Below are 14437 nucleotides of genomic sequence, written 5' to 3'. Positions count from 1 at the left end.
TACCCATTTCCCCTTCTATCTTCTATCTCAGCAACCTCTACAACACCAACCATGGCGGCCTTCTTCCTCATCCTAGCTTTGGTCCCTCTGGTTCTTCTTCTTAGCATCTTTGCTTTCACACCCAGATCCAAGGGTTCTCGGAACCTGCCACCAGGGAGCTTCGGATGGCCTATCATGGGTGAAACTCTCGAGTTCCTGTTTGGGAAGCCAGAAAAGTTTGTGTTCGAACGGATGAACAAGTACTCCCCTGATATATTCAAGACGAAAATTCTCGGAGAGGAAACCGCAGTCATCTGCGGCCCCAGCGGACACAAATTCCTCTTCTCCAACGAGCAAAAGCTCTTCACCGCATTCCGTCCTCATTCAATGCAAAAGATCTTCCGGTCTTACCAAAAGCCCTCTGCCGCGCCAGTCTCCCTCGACAACCAGGCAAAAATCTTAAAATCGCCGGGGTTTTTGAAGCCTGAAGCATTGGTGCGGTACTTGGGGAAAATGGACTCCATAACACAGCAACATTTGCAAACTCACTGGGAAGGAAACGACGTCGTCAAGGCCTTCCCTTTTGCGAAAACGCTCACCTTGACTCTCGCTTGCAGATTTTTCTTGGGCACCGATGATCCAGAACGTATTGCTCGGCTTGTGAGCAAATTCGATGACATTACGCTGGGGATGCATTCGATTCCGGTGAATTTCCCGGGAACAATATTTTATAAAGCAAACAGAGCAGCGGCGGGGATCCGCCGGGAGCTGAGGACGATTATTGGGGAGAAGAAGGCAGCCATGGCAACCGGAGCACCCATGCAGGATATACTGTCGCACATGATTGTCGTCACCGACCCATCTGGGAAATATATGCCGGAGGCTGAAATTGCCGACAAGATCATGGGTTTGCTTGTTGCAGGGTATAGCACAGTGGCTACTGCCATGACTTTCTTCATGAAATATGTCGGAGAGAGACCAGACATCTACGAGAAGATCCTCGCTGGTACGAACGTATATATTTTTTCCTTTTTCTACGAAAATCTTTCTGGGTTTTTATGTAATGGGTTGTTTTGTTTTTGTTTTTACTGAAATCCAGAGCAATTGGAGGTCTCAGCGTCGAAGAAGCCCGGGGAAGTATTGGATTGGGAAGACACACAGAAAATGAAGTATTCTTGGAAGGTGTTGAGTGAAGTCATGAGGCTCACACCACCACTTCAGGGGACTTTCAGGGTGGCTCTCACTGATTTTACCTATGCCGGTTACACCATTCCAAAGGGGTGGAAGGTATATTAATTGCAATCAATTTGGTCTTCCATAATCTTTTATCTTTTACGAGAAACGCTAGTGTTTCTCTCATTCTAAGTAGATAATGGTTTTTTTTTTTTAACTGAGCCTTCATATACTGTAGAATGAAAAGAGCACCGAGAGTCTAAGAGGAACCGTATCATTCTTTATCTTTTATCACTTTTATAATCATATTTTTATACTTTGAAAATGGTCAATTTAAAGTTATAATCTTTCAGACATTTGCTATGTTCTTTGAATTTGAATAAGAGGGTTGACATTGAAATTTTTTGAAAGACGATAACTTTATATTGACACTTTTAAAGTTTAAGGGTATAATTATAAAAGTAATTAACGAAAGATTAAAGATGATGAATGAAAATTTTCCTTTAGTTAAAGAACACATTTTTTTTCTTCAATTTGGACTATTTTTTTTTTCAAACTACATACACTACATACAACTCAACATTTTATCTATCTACATTTTAACCATCTATTTTCGTCATTATATTTTTAAACTATTCATTATTTTTTATTATCTATCTTTACTATTCTTAAAGTAGAGAGAGAATCAAAGCACTATAAAGCTCAACAAATCTTTTAGTATTTGGGCTAGCTTTTTTGAAATTTTTTACCAAGAGCTAGCACAAAGTGAGTGCTCTACGAAAAGATTGGCACAAACATAAAGTCCCATGAAAAAGACAAGTCTTGAAGGGGTGGCAAACTTTGCCATAACATATTTCATATATAAATTGATTGTTTTTGGCAGGTATATTGGACAGTGAGCTCAACAAACAAGAACCATGATTTTTTCCCAGAACCAGAAAAATTTGACCCCTCAAGGTACGATGATGCCAATACATTTCCTCCATTCACGTTTGTTCCATTTGGAGGTGGAGCTCGCATGTGCCCTGGGAAAGAGTATGCTCGGCTTGCCATTCTCACTTTTGTTCACAATGTGGTGAAGAGGTTCAAATGGGAGGTGATCCTCCCCAATGAGCAAATTATTGGTGATATGATGCCCACCCCACAAAAAGGACTTCCAATTCGTCTTATTAGGCATCATTAGGGCCTTGTTTCTTTGTATTGCAAATCTTCAACAAGTCTAATTTAGTTTCGTTCAATTACCATAATTTTCATTCCCCTACAAAGAAGTCAAATTTAGAAGAAAGTAGTGCAGAATATTGTAATGGCAATGGGTGATATTTGACTAATAAGGCGAGTTTTATTACTGATAAAATTCGAATCAAATTATGACGGTTAGAAAGGTGATTGTAAAGGTTTAAAAAGAATTGTATAAGATTTCACACTAAAATAATAGGCGCGTGGCTAGTGTGAGTGTGCGGATGATGCGTGCGTGTGATTTATATGTGTGGACAAATTAACTGCTTATCGATTACCGACTGCCTGCCTACTACGATCGAATTGAAATTAATCGTCAACCGACTTATGTGAGTTAAAAATCGGTATAAATTTTTTATTACGACGTTGGTTCAGTTCGGTTAATTGGTATAAAATTTTTGTTGTCGGTTAACTGAACCGAACCGAACCGCCAAATTTGACACCGATTAAGGCTTTGGCAGATAGACTTTGTGGAGTGATGTTTTGTTGAAAGTATTTGGTAAGTTTTTTGCATCTTATATACTTATTGTTTGCATCTTATGTTCAGTAAGTTATTTTACCCACAAAAAAGAAAAAAAAAAAAAACAATTTGGGCACTCAAAATAACTAATTTTTGGCCCATTTAAAAATAGCATTAGCCCAATTAAAAAAGCCCACAGTTAACCGATTAACCAATTACCTTAATTAATTGAAAATTTCAAAATAATTTGTTATCGAAATAAAATCGGTGAATTAACCGATTTAACTGACAATTTTAGTTAACAGACCGAAAATAGCTCTACCAAAATGAACTGATACCCACCCCTACGTGTGAAGTGTGCCTACATGGCTACTATACTGTCAATGCGACACTTGATTCTCACCTAGTGATGATGTGATACTACGAGCGTGTGTTTACCCGATAGTCAATTTAGACACAGTAAAATTAGACGATGGAACATAGTGAAATAGACTAAAGATAGAAAAAATTATACCTCAAAATATAATGGTAGAAAACCTTAAAAAGAAATCTGATAATGGACTTGGCACTAATTCCCGTCTTTTACTTTTAGGAGTGGATGGCATTTTTTGATGAGATACATGGAATATTGGTTCGTTTTCACGCAAAGCTTTGGCAATCAAATGCGTCTATACCGGCCAAATACGTCTGATGTCTCTTTCTCACTCATGACCCAATAAACTTGAACTCTTTGTCCTTGGGTGGTTTGAAAACCACCTGTGTGTTCCGACCATAGATTAGCTGATCCTAGTCATATAGAACAAAGTTAGTCAACACAAAAAATAATAAAAAATTTCGAAGAAAATTTCATGAGCATCAATTGCTACACGCTACTTTTGTATTATTTAAGCTTTGAATGTGCATAGATTCCATAAAATTTTCATTAAACAACTAAAATGACTAAAATTTATTATAAATTGTGTTGTATAATATAATTTATCTAACCCAGTTCTAAGCGTGTCATGTGCTTCTTAGCATGTGAGAAGTATATATTTTTTTAATAGCATGTGCTTCTCATATGCTCAAAAGACACATGACATTTTTGGAGACCGAATTGAATGAATTTCTACCACCCATTTTATAAGAAATTTATATTTATATTTGTATGTCTGGGTAGATTAAGTTAATTGGATTTGCAGAATAGGTTATTGGGCTGTTGGGCCAACTTCTTTCAGTTGAGTTATGTTAAGTGAGCTGGATTGTAAAGAAAATAGTTAATCTGTTATGTAAAGAAACTATTATATATATAAATAAGCCCATGAGTTCCACCTTGTGTTTAGAAGTATTCTTAATTGGTCTCTCATTCTCACTTCCATTCGAATCAAGAATGAGAAAGACCCTTCTCTGTAATCCATTTTCTCATTTGAATAAAAAAAAAGGGGGAAACTACCTTTTGTCCCCATGAACTACAATGCCTTGACACTTTTCCCCCATAAACTACCAACTGTGACACCCGACCCCATGAACTATCATTTTGTACTTAAAACCCTCATTCCGTCAGTCAAAGGCGTTAACTCAGATGGTCTACCCTTCACTTTTCTCCCATGAACTACAATTAATTGTCACTTAGCCTTCATAAACTACAACGCATTGTCAATTTAACCGTTTGAGTTAACGCTTTTGACTAACGGAAGAAGCCTTTGACTGACGGAATGGGGGTTTTGGGAATAAAATGGTAGTTCATGGGGTCGGGTGTTACAGTTGAGAATTTGGATTATCGAGAAACCGAAATGTGATCCCACAAAAAAAAAAAAAAAAAAAAAAAAAAAAAAGCCACAAGGAATAATGAACGAAATCTATGTTTGGAGTTTGCCCAAATTGATATTTCTTGGAGCCTGACTACCTCAAATCAGTCAATTCTTTCATTTCTTTACAAAATTTCTTCTCAAATTCATACAAATTTCCATCAAAATTCCATAAAAACAAATGAATACATAACATTTTCCTCACTCCCTCACACGCACACAAATGTTTGACTAGGAACATAGACTTTGTCAAAAAAAAAAAAAAAAAAAAAAAAACCCATTATTTTCGTCCCATCTCTCACAAGGCAGTTTCTCAAATCTGTCCAATTCCACCTCCTATCTTCACTATGTATATTTGTATGTATGAAGTGAATTTGTGCTATGTTACATCTGGGTTTGGGTTGATATTTTCTGTTTGGTTATTTTTGCATCTTGGCTTCTACCAACTTGCCACAGCCGCACTCTCTGTTCGACTCCATTGCCTCCAAGCTCGAGTTCGAACCCGATTTGAGCTTGAATGGAATTCAAATTCATCCAAATTTAACTGAGTCAAATTTGAACACTTAGATAAAGCCTGACTCAAGCCCGAGCCAAGTTCGAGCTAGTTAACATTTTGTCAAGTCAACTTTGTGATGGTTTAAGGGGTGAACACACCATAACCAGTGTGGTCATTTCCATATCCAATCATAACCTTCCATGGTGGTTATGATAAAGTGACAAGGTATGACTCTTAATGAAGAGTTATATCCTAACTCTATAAATAGAGTTTGATAATGAGAAGAACGTACGTCAAACTTCATTCTCTCATTATCACGTTGCTTCTGTTCTCCATTGGATATACACCCTAACGAGAGATTCTTACAAACAAGATCATACGTTCATATTATTCTATCATTTTGAACGGTCACCACTTGACTCGGCTTGATAGTGCCAAATAACCAACCCGCAGGGCCAGGGTCAAGGTTAGGGACATTTGATCAATCTCTTTTCCCCGACTTCATTACTCATCCTCGTCTTCTTCATTACGGAATTGGCAGAGACTGAGAATCAACTTTTCAGGTCAAAAGTCATCCACTAATTAAGGCTTCTATTTGAGCGTGGTCACTGTGCAGGTGCAATTTCCAAAAGACTGAGTAGAATATACAAATGTGTGAGACAGAAAAAATATTTTATATATATACATCCGTTAAACCATTCATTTGAGAATCTATATCTCTTCATTTCGAAATGAAGATTTCTTTTGGTGACTATGTCATTTTGATTTGGGTTATGGCTACCACTTTTTTCTCTTTCGCTTGTGGTACAGGATGCAGCGAAGAACAGAAGAGAGCTCTCATGGAGATCAACAACTCTACAAATGGTGTAGGCTTTCTGGGCAGCTGGGATGGAAGCCATTGTTGTGATCAAACGCCTGCAATCGTATGTGGCGGTATTGCTGGGGGAGTTTGGCGTATCGAATTGTTGAACTTGAATGTCGACATGGAATCATTAAGCAAGTGGTATCCAAATGTAACATTGTTCACCTTATTTGATGAACTGGAAGAACTGTCAATTACTAACATGCAAATTGGAGGAGGGCTTCAACGTGAGAACTCTTATTACTTGATTTATCCATGAATATTTGTTCATCTATATTAGTTTAAACCTAATACATATATATTTTGGTTGAAAATACATTTTAATTTGTATATATGAATTTAAAATTATTGAAAAACACTTCAATCCATGACCCATCGTGTATATATATATTCTCATCAAAAAAACCAATTTCACAAAATTATCAAATTCGGCTACCATAAATCTCATTCATGATCAACCTATACAGCAAGAAAGTAACTAAAAGTGCAAAAATTAAGTTGTTCAGTACTGTGCCGATTTGTTTTCGTTTCCTTTTCCACTACTATTTCCTCAGCAACCAAAACAGAGAAAAATAAATAAATTAATAGATGGGTTTTCGTGCTACTATGCTTTGCTTCTTATACTTATTGGGACATCAAAGCCAATTAGACTAAATTGCTTGGAATAAATATTTACTTGCTACTTGAGATCCTTCAATTTACACCCACAAAATACTACTACACTCATTTTCTCAAACTCATTTTGTTGCAGCTTTTTGCGAATTGAAGCAACTAAAACATCTGAATGGGTTGTATCTTGAGCATAATGGATTGGAAGCCGTTATTCCCTCTTGTCTTGGGACGATTGCGAGCCTTCAAGAACTTTATCTATCGCGTAATAACCTTTATGGTAATCTACCTCCATCAATATTCTCCAAAGAAAGCAAGATTGCGCTCTTTGATGTTTCGAATAATCAATTAGAAGGGGATTTATCATTTTCTACTTTTTCCAATGCTTCAAGTCTCGGAATCCTCAATCTTTCAAATAAATCCATTTCTATTCTATAACCAAAGCATGATTTCCCATTTTGATGTTTCGGGCAATCATTTAGAAGGGGTTTTATCATTTTCAATTTTTGCCAATGCTTCTAGTCTTAAACACAATGATCTTTCAAGAAACTACGATTTTCAAGTTGAAACCGAATCTCCCTCATGGGTCCCAACCTTTCAACTATTCGATCTGATCTTGGCGGACTGCAACCTCAACAAGAAGAATGGTCACGTTGTCCCAAGCTTCATCTCCACCCAATATTCCTTGGCACATCTAGACTTGTCTAGAAACTCAATAGAGGGAGGCATGCCTTGTAACCTATTGTTCAACACGAATATCACATATCTATCCTTGAGAAGCAACAAAATCGATGCTTCTTTTCTTGATTGCTTTGCTATTCAAACTTCATCACTTGAGTTTCTTGACATATCTAATAATCATGTCAAAGGTCGTCTTCCCGAATATGCTGGACATCTTCTTCCACACTTGAGTGACGTTAACATGTCCTCAAATTTATTAGAAGGCAACATTCCTTGGTCATTTGGTAATTTGTCTCTTGAAACATTAGATCTTTCTAACAACATGTTTTCAGGAACAATACCTCAAAGGTTGACTAGAGATGGCACCGAACTGGAATATCTAAATCTATCGAATAATCAATTGCAAGGAGAAATGCTCCCAAGGAACTCCACGATGAGATCGCTTGAGTGTTTACTACTTGGCGGCAATCAGTTTGAAGGAATTATCTCACCCATGATATCAAACAGTCTGCTTTTGCAAATCTTAGATGTTAAAAATAATCACTTGTCTGGTAATATTCCAAAGTGGCTGTATGATCATCCTACATTGGCTATAGTTCTTTTAGGTGGAAATCGCTTTGAAGGCCACCTACTCCAACGAATGTGTCAAATGGCTAGTTTGCGAGTTTTCGATATCTGTTATAATCATGTTTCAGGTCAAATTCCCTCTTGTCTCGGTAACATTACATTCTGGGGGAAAACTCCTCCAATTGGAGAATATGGATTTGGAAATATGGTTGCAATTGACGCATCTTGGCGAATAAAAAATATGGTATATGATTTCAAAGGTGTACCACTCTCGTTGATGATTGGAATTGACTTGTCATCCAACCAATTGACAGGTAGCATTCCTTCTGAAATGGGAGACTTGTCATACCTTCGCTTCTTGAATTTGTCGAAAAATTTTCTAACAGGCCCCATTCCAAATTCTTTTCGAAACTTGAAAAATGTGGAGAGCTTGGATCTTTCTCAAAACAAGTTGAGTGGGAAAATCCCTCATGAATTGGTTGGACTCACTTCTCTATCCACATTTAGTGTTGCATATAATAATCTTTCAGGAAGAATCCCATTTGAGCGGCAATTCTCAACTTTCAAGATGCAATGCTATGATGGCAATCTGGATCTATGTGGAGACCCTCTGCCAAGAAACTGCTCAACCACAAATGAGCATGAACCTGAACACAAGGGCCAAAATAAGGACGAAAAAGAATGGACTAGAATAATTGATAGCCCTTTATTCTTCTATGCATTTGTTGCTGTCTCTTATGCATTTGGATTTTGGGTCTTCTTTGGGATTCTAATCATTAACAAGAACTTGAGGCATACATATTTTAGAGCTGTGGACAGATTTATTGAGTCTTGTTTTGAAATGCTTTCCAAGTATTGGTGATTCATAAACAACTTTGTAGTGGAAGCAGAAAATATACGTGAACTTCAAAGTAATGTTTATCTTTAATAAAGATGTTTGTATTCCATAGTACTTCTAACTTACAATTGGAAGTAGAAGTAGTGTGCGTTCTGGGATTTCATCATGTCTTATGGATTTTTTTTTTTTTTTTTTTAGGTTCAAAATTAATTCATATCTCATTATGCATAGAGTAATATATTTACATAAAGGAGTTATTTTTTTATTTTATTTTTTTGTAAGTACATAAAGGAGTTATTGAAAACCACAAATGAGGATTTGCCCTGCTCTTAGATCACTTCTTCTTTTTAATAGCTAGGTTGAGTTGCTACTGCTCAAAAAATGCACAACGAGTTATCATTACATTTGTTGTTATATGTTGCTGACTATTCCACCAACAATATCATTACATTTGAGTTTTTGATGCCTATAAATCCTTGTTAAGGACATTGGCAAAGACGAACGACTGACCCAACCCACTAGGTGGAGGCACTATCTATACAGAAGTGGGATACTTGATTTGGGCCAAAACAAAAGAACCCACTATATTATTCACTTTTGATTGACAAGAAAGAAGCCCAATAACCGGGCCAATTTTATCAACTATTGACAAAAGGCAAACTTAGGCCGAAAACAAGACCCAACCCAATCCAAAGGTGAACACAAAGAAGGGCATCATGATACGTATAATGCTCTTTAAATTAATTAACCGGTAATGCACTCGGATTTACTGTCTCCAAGCTCAATTTAACAAGTAAATAACCTGAAGAGTTTCATACACTCCTGAAAAGAGTACAATATAGTAGAAGATCCTCTTGCTCATGAGCCCGCATGTAATCAATCATCGCAGGGTTCTCCATAGAAATTATCTTGGCTCAATCATTCATCAAAATTCTGTTACGCAGTGTTCCACGAACTATCTTCTAGGGTCTTTATCATAAAAATGTTTTACGTGTGAGAAAGATAAAGTGCAACTTCACAACTTAATGAGTTAAGTATACGCGAAACATGCCAATATACAATGAACTCAATTTTTTTAAAAACAAGATCAAGTACACGCAACACCATGCAATATGGTTCTTGTCAAATAAATAAGGTAGAAAATCATTTTGATGCATTATAATACTATATGATATGATCACAATGTGTTAAATCATAATTATCTTCCATATGTTATTTTCGTACCAAATGAATACTTACATTTTTCTCTCTCTCTCATACGCACACAATTGTTTGCCTAGGAACATAGACTTCGTAAAAAAAAAAAACAAAAAGCCATTCTTCTCGTCACATTCTCACAAGGCAGTTTCTCTCCTATCTTCAAATTTGAACAGCTGGATAGTACCCTATAACCAACCCTAGCTAGGGGCATTTCATTAGCACTTAGAGTCTGTTTGGGATTGCATTTGAAAAATAGAATTTTTAAGTCAAAAAACGTTTTTTGACAAAAGCTTTATTTTTATGCTTGTTGGACCCTTAAAAGTACTTTTAATTTTTTTTTATTAAACAAACACATTTTTCTTCAAACGAACTTTTTGAGTGTTAAACGTATTTTTGAACCCGTTAAACACTCTCAAACAAGCCCTTAAGTGTGTACTATAATTAAGTACTCATTGTATCATGTAGTGGCCAGTGGTAGATTGAATATATACTAGTGAGAGCCACGCCATTTCTGCACCTTGACATTTTAATACGACCAATTTTTGATTGAAGCTTGCCGTGCTTCTTGGTTTGAAAAAAGCAGAGATTGACCAATAAACCTGTTGCTTTACGTACAAAGCTTCTTGGTCATTACTCATCCTCGTCTCCTTCATGAAGCACTGACAAATAACTTTTCAGGTCAAAAGTCATCCAAACATTTTTTATATTCCTTCTCCCGTAAGCTTCACGGAGGCTGTCTGTGTTTGTTTTTGGGAAAGAGCAGGAGCGAGAGCCTCTTTTTGAGCTTGGGCACTTGGCAGGTGCAATTTCCTGAAGACGCGGCCGGGGTTGGGGATGACAGGAATAAAATAGTAGTTAGATATATTTATATTCTGAATATATTGATTTATATTTCCATGTATATATATATATTGATTTGATTTTGTAATATTGTCAATTAACTCTTTGATGTTGTATTTCCTAGTTAATTTTAATATTTTTTTGGCCTTATTCAACTATAAATAAGCTATTTTGTACACAGTTTCAAACACACGAAAATACAATATTTAGATAATTCACAGTGAACTCCTCAAATAAAAGTTAAATTTGAGAAGAAAAATCTAGTTTACTAAATTTAGAGAGCCATTATTAAAAGGAACCAAACATCAAACTCTTTATATCTTTCTTTACTTTAGTCAAATATTATTTTTTTATTAGTTTTAAACCAATAGGAGAGATGAGAGTAACAAATAAGAATAAAAAACTATATACATTACTTTTTCTTTTGGGCTCTTAGAATGTAGAGAGTGAATTTGACAATAGTTAAATTTAAAGTAATGTAGCTAGGGTGTTTGTTAAATTGGTTTTTAAAGGAATTTTGTTAAATTTTTAGAGAAAAGTTAAATGTAGAGAACCCATAGCGAATGCTCTTAGTTCATACATATATTCTTTAGTTATAATTATTTTAACATGTATCATAATCAAGTTTTGGCATTGTCTAGAGAACTGAAAAGTTGTACGGTCACCACACAATTTAGAAACTCTAAAAGGTCTGATTTATACTGTGGTGGTTTCGGATCGTCATTCCAGGCTGCCACATGCACTCATGTGTCGTCCTAGATTTTGTGTCCATGTTTCACGTGCCTCACGCGCCGTCACCGGCCACCACGCGCCACCTCAGTCTGCCGTTTTAAAAATATCGTTTTAGAGAGAGCCACTTCCAAAAGGAATCAAACTCAATACCATTTTAGAGAGAACATGCTTCATATAAGCACATCACATTTTTTACACCTAGACAATGTAGGACACTACAATCACCTCCTATTGGGACTCAGAGTCTTCGCTGGCGATCATCATGGGCTTATACACACCCCCCATCTTAGGGTGGGTTTTGGTTCTAATACCATATGTAAGAACTCGCTCCAAGTAGCATAATATTGTTCGCTTTGACACTACAAAAACTTGGTTGTTTAGTAACAGTTGTTTAGTAAGATGTCACTAGGGTTAACACGTTACTAAATTTTAGTAACGTGTATATAGTAACGTGTCTGGCATGTTAAGAATTTGATTGTTGCTAAATCCAGTTTAGTAACGTTTCAAGACTGACATGTTACTATTTAGTAACGTGTCAGTTTTCGACACGTTACTATTTCGTGCATAATTTTTTTTTTTTTAATTAATTTCTCCAAAATTTGTTTATTTGTACACCTGATTGTCAACATACATTTCTCAACATACATCATCAATTGCTATCAACATACATACATTTCTTAAGTCGTATCCCAACATTGTCCACAACATATATCCATTTCATGTCCACAAAAATTGATATATATACTGACACAGCATTGTTAATAAACAAATAATTATAACTATATACATATACATTAACAAAACCTTAAACATACAACTTAAGTGATTCGCGAGTACATTACGTACAAACACCCCAACAAAAAATCTGGTGAACACCATCATAACGGGTCGACTTCTCCGCACTCACTGCAAATGATTACACAACAATCAGTCAGCAAACAAACACTTGAACAATTAATCAGGAATCATCAAGTCCTAAGTGATTAACTTCGTCAAACTATACGAACGTCATACTCAATAATATTCAGGTTTAGTGACGTGTATGAACAGACAATAAATATTTAGTTTATTAAAACTGTTATCTATATAACAGTTTATTAAAAATGAGCAAGAGAAATAAATTAGAGAGATTTTATAAAAAAAAAAAGTCCAACCCAATTAAGATAAATATACAAGGTTCTGAACCCCATCCCCTATACAAAACTTTCTATAGGGTCAACCTAACCTATGTAAAATGTCAACGTTCACTAGGTTTGGCGCCTTTGGGCGAGTGATTAATGTTTTTTGGGTGGTATTTTTTTGTTTTCTATTTGAAAAATTATTTTGAGTGATTATAAGTGTTTTGTGAGAAGAGGCGGACCCATGTAGAGACCAAGCTAGGAGGGTGCCTTGGTTATCAAATTTTCTTTTAAATGTTTTTATTTAGTTTCATCTAGAAGATTCCCTAATAATTAAGGTGTTTCACCTAGAACAAGTAAAATATCAGAGAGTTGACCCCAACTCATGCTCTCTCACAAACATAATTATCATAGTTTCACCTAAAATCTTACTTTATGATTCCTTCAAAAACAGTAAAACACGATTAAAAAGCATTAAAGCAAAGACAAACAAAAGTAGGCCAACGAAAGCGATGGTTTCTTCAAAATGCATCAACCAGGCCACTACACAAATAGAGCAGAAAACACACCCTTTTGGACACAATTCCTGCAGAATCATTAATGGCTTCTTTTCACAATTTCGTCACCACCCTTTACTCCTTCCTCATCTTCTCAGCCTCCCTGAACACCATCACCGGAGCTTTCGTTGAAGAAGTCTCAAAAGCCAGGGTAATAAATCGTGAAGAAAAGACGACCCACCTCCACTTCTTCTTCCATGATGTCCTCGGTGGCAATCACCCAACTGCTCTGAGAATTGCAGGGCCACCAGAAAGCACCATTTCCGATTTCGGGAACACGATGATTATTGATAATGCGCTCACAGAGGAAGCAGATCCCACGTCGAAGCTGGTTGGAAGAGCTCAAGGCTTGTACTCCATGGCTTCCCAGAACGATGTCGCTTTCCTTATGGTTGTGAATTTTGCTTTCATGGAAGATAAGTATAAAGGGAGTAGCATCAGCATGATCGGAAGAAATCCAGTGGCCAATGACGTGAGAGAAATGCCGATTGTTGGAGGTAGTGGGCTTTTCAGGAATTCTCGCGGCTATGCTTTGGCGCATACAAATGGGATGGATCCAAGCACAGGAAATGCCATTGTTGAGTACAATGTTTATGTCTCCAATTTCGAGCTCGCTGCTACTGCTAATACTGCTACTGCTAACGCGGTTGATGCTAGCTTAGCGACACGGGAATATTTGCCATGGCAATATTTCTTTATTTTATTTTTCTTTGGTTTATATTACATTGTTATTTGATTATGCCTTTTTTATTTATTATTTATTTTTGTTTTGGATGAATATTTAATTTGACATGGTTGCCTTAGATGTATTCTTTCCTTTCCGTTTTTTTTTTTCATTAAAAAAAGAAAAAAAAAATCAGATTGCGTATGAAAAATAGTGTTTTTAAGTAAAAAAAAAAAAAGTTTTTTGACAAAAGCTTCATTTTTAAGCTTTTGCCAAAAGTGCGTTTTGCCAAAAATAAAATAAAAGAGAGAGAGAGAGAGAGAGAGAGAGGAAAAAAAGAGAAATAGAGAGAGAGAAAAAAAAAATGAACGGTTCACTTTTTAAAATAATAAGTTAAAAATCGGTTTACTCTTTAAAAAAGTTGGTCTTTCAATCAAGATTTAATGCAATCAAATAAATCATCTATCTTATTTCAATACAAATAAAACCTATATAATTCCAAATATTAAAAAAAAAAAAAAAAAAAAAGCAAAATAATATTGCTTTCAAAAGTAGAGAAAAAATGCTTGAAAATCCGAGTAAATTAGACCAAAAAAAAAAAATCCATAAACATTCAAATGAATTAAAAGATAAGACCCTTA

General features: G+C 35.8%; 3 protein-coding genes across 3 annotated transcripts; all 3 read left to right on the top strand.

Moving 5' to 3' along the window:
* The first annotated feature begins 51 nt into the window (after positions 1–51).
* Positions 52–2508, top strand: LOC132175679 (beta-amyrin 28-monooxygenase-like). Its single transcript, XM_059587700.1, has 3 exons — positions 52–985; positions 1079–1266; positions 2036–2508. Exons 1-3 carry the CDS (start codon positions 52–54, stop codon positions 2333–2335), a joined length of 1422 nt encoding a protein of 473 aa, XP_059443683.1. The 3' UTR covers positions 2336–2508.
* Positions 2509–5859: 3351 nt separating this feature from the next.
* On the top strand, positions 5860–8709 carry LOC132174128 (receptor-like protein 56). Its single transcript, XM_059585827.1, has 3 exons — positions 5860–6217; positions 6742–6904; positions 7035–8709. The coding sequence occupies exons 1-3, from the start codon at positions 5860–5862 to the stop codon at positions 8707–8709; spliced, it is 2196 nt and encodes a 731-aa protein (XP_059441810.1).
* A 4461-nt stretch (positions 8710–13170) lies between these two features.
* On the top strand, positions 13171–13917 carry LOC132175680 (dirigent protein 22-like). Its single transcript, XM_059587701.1, has one exon. The coding sequence runs from the start codon at positions 13176–13178 to the stop codon at positions 13866–13868; it is 693 nt and encodes a 230-aa protein (XP_059443684.1). The 5' UTR covers positions 13171–13175; the 3' UTR covers positions 13869–13917.
* Positions 13918–14437: the final 520 nt, after the last annotated feature.

This window comes from Corylus avellana, chromosome ca3, assembly GCF_901000735.1.
Source record: "Corylus avellana chromosome ca3, CavTom2PMs-1.0".
NCBI lineage: Eukaryota > Viridiplantae > Streptophyta > Magnoliopsida > Fagales > Betulaceae > Corylus > Corylus avellana.
Note: the sequence above shows the minus strand (reverse complement) of the source record. Positions and strands in the feature narration are given on the sequence as shown.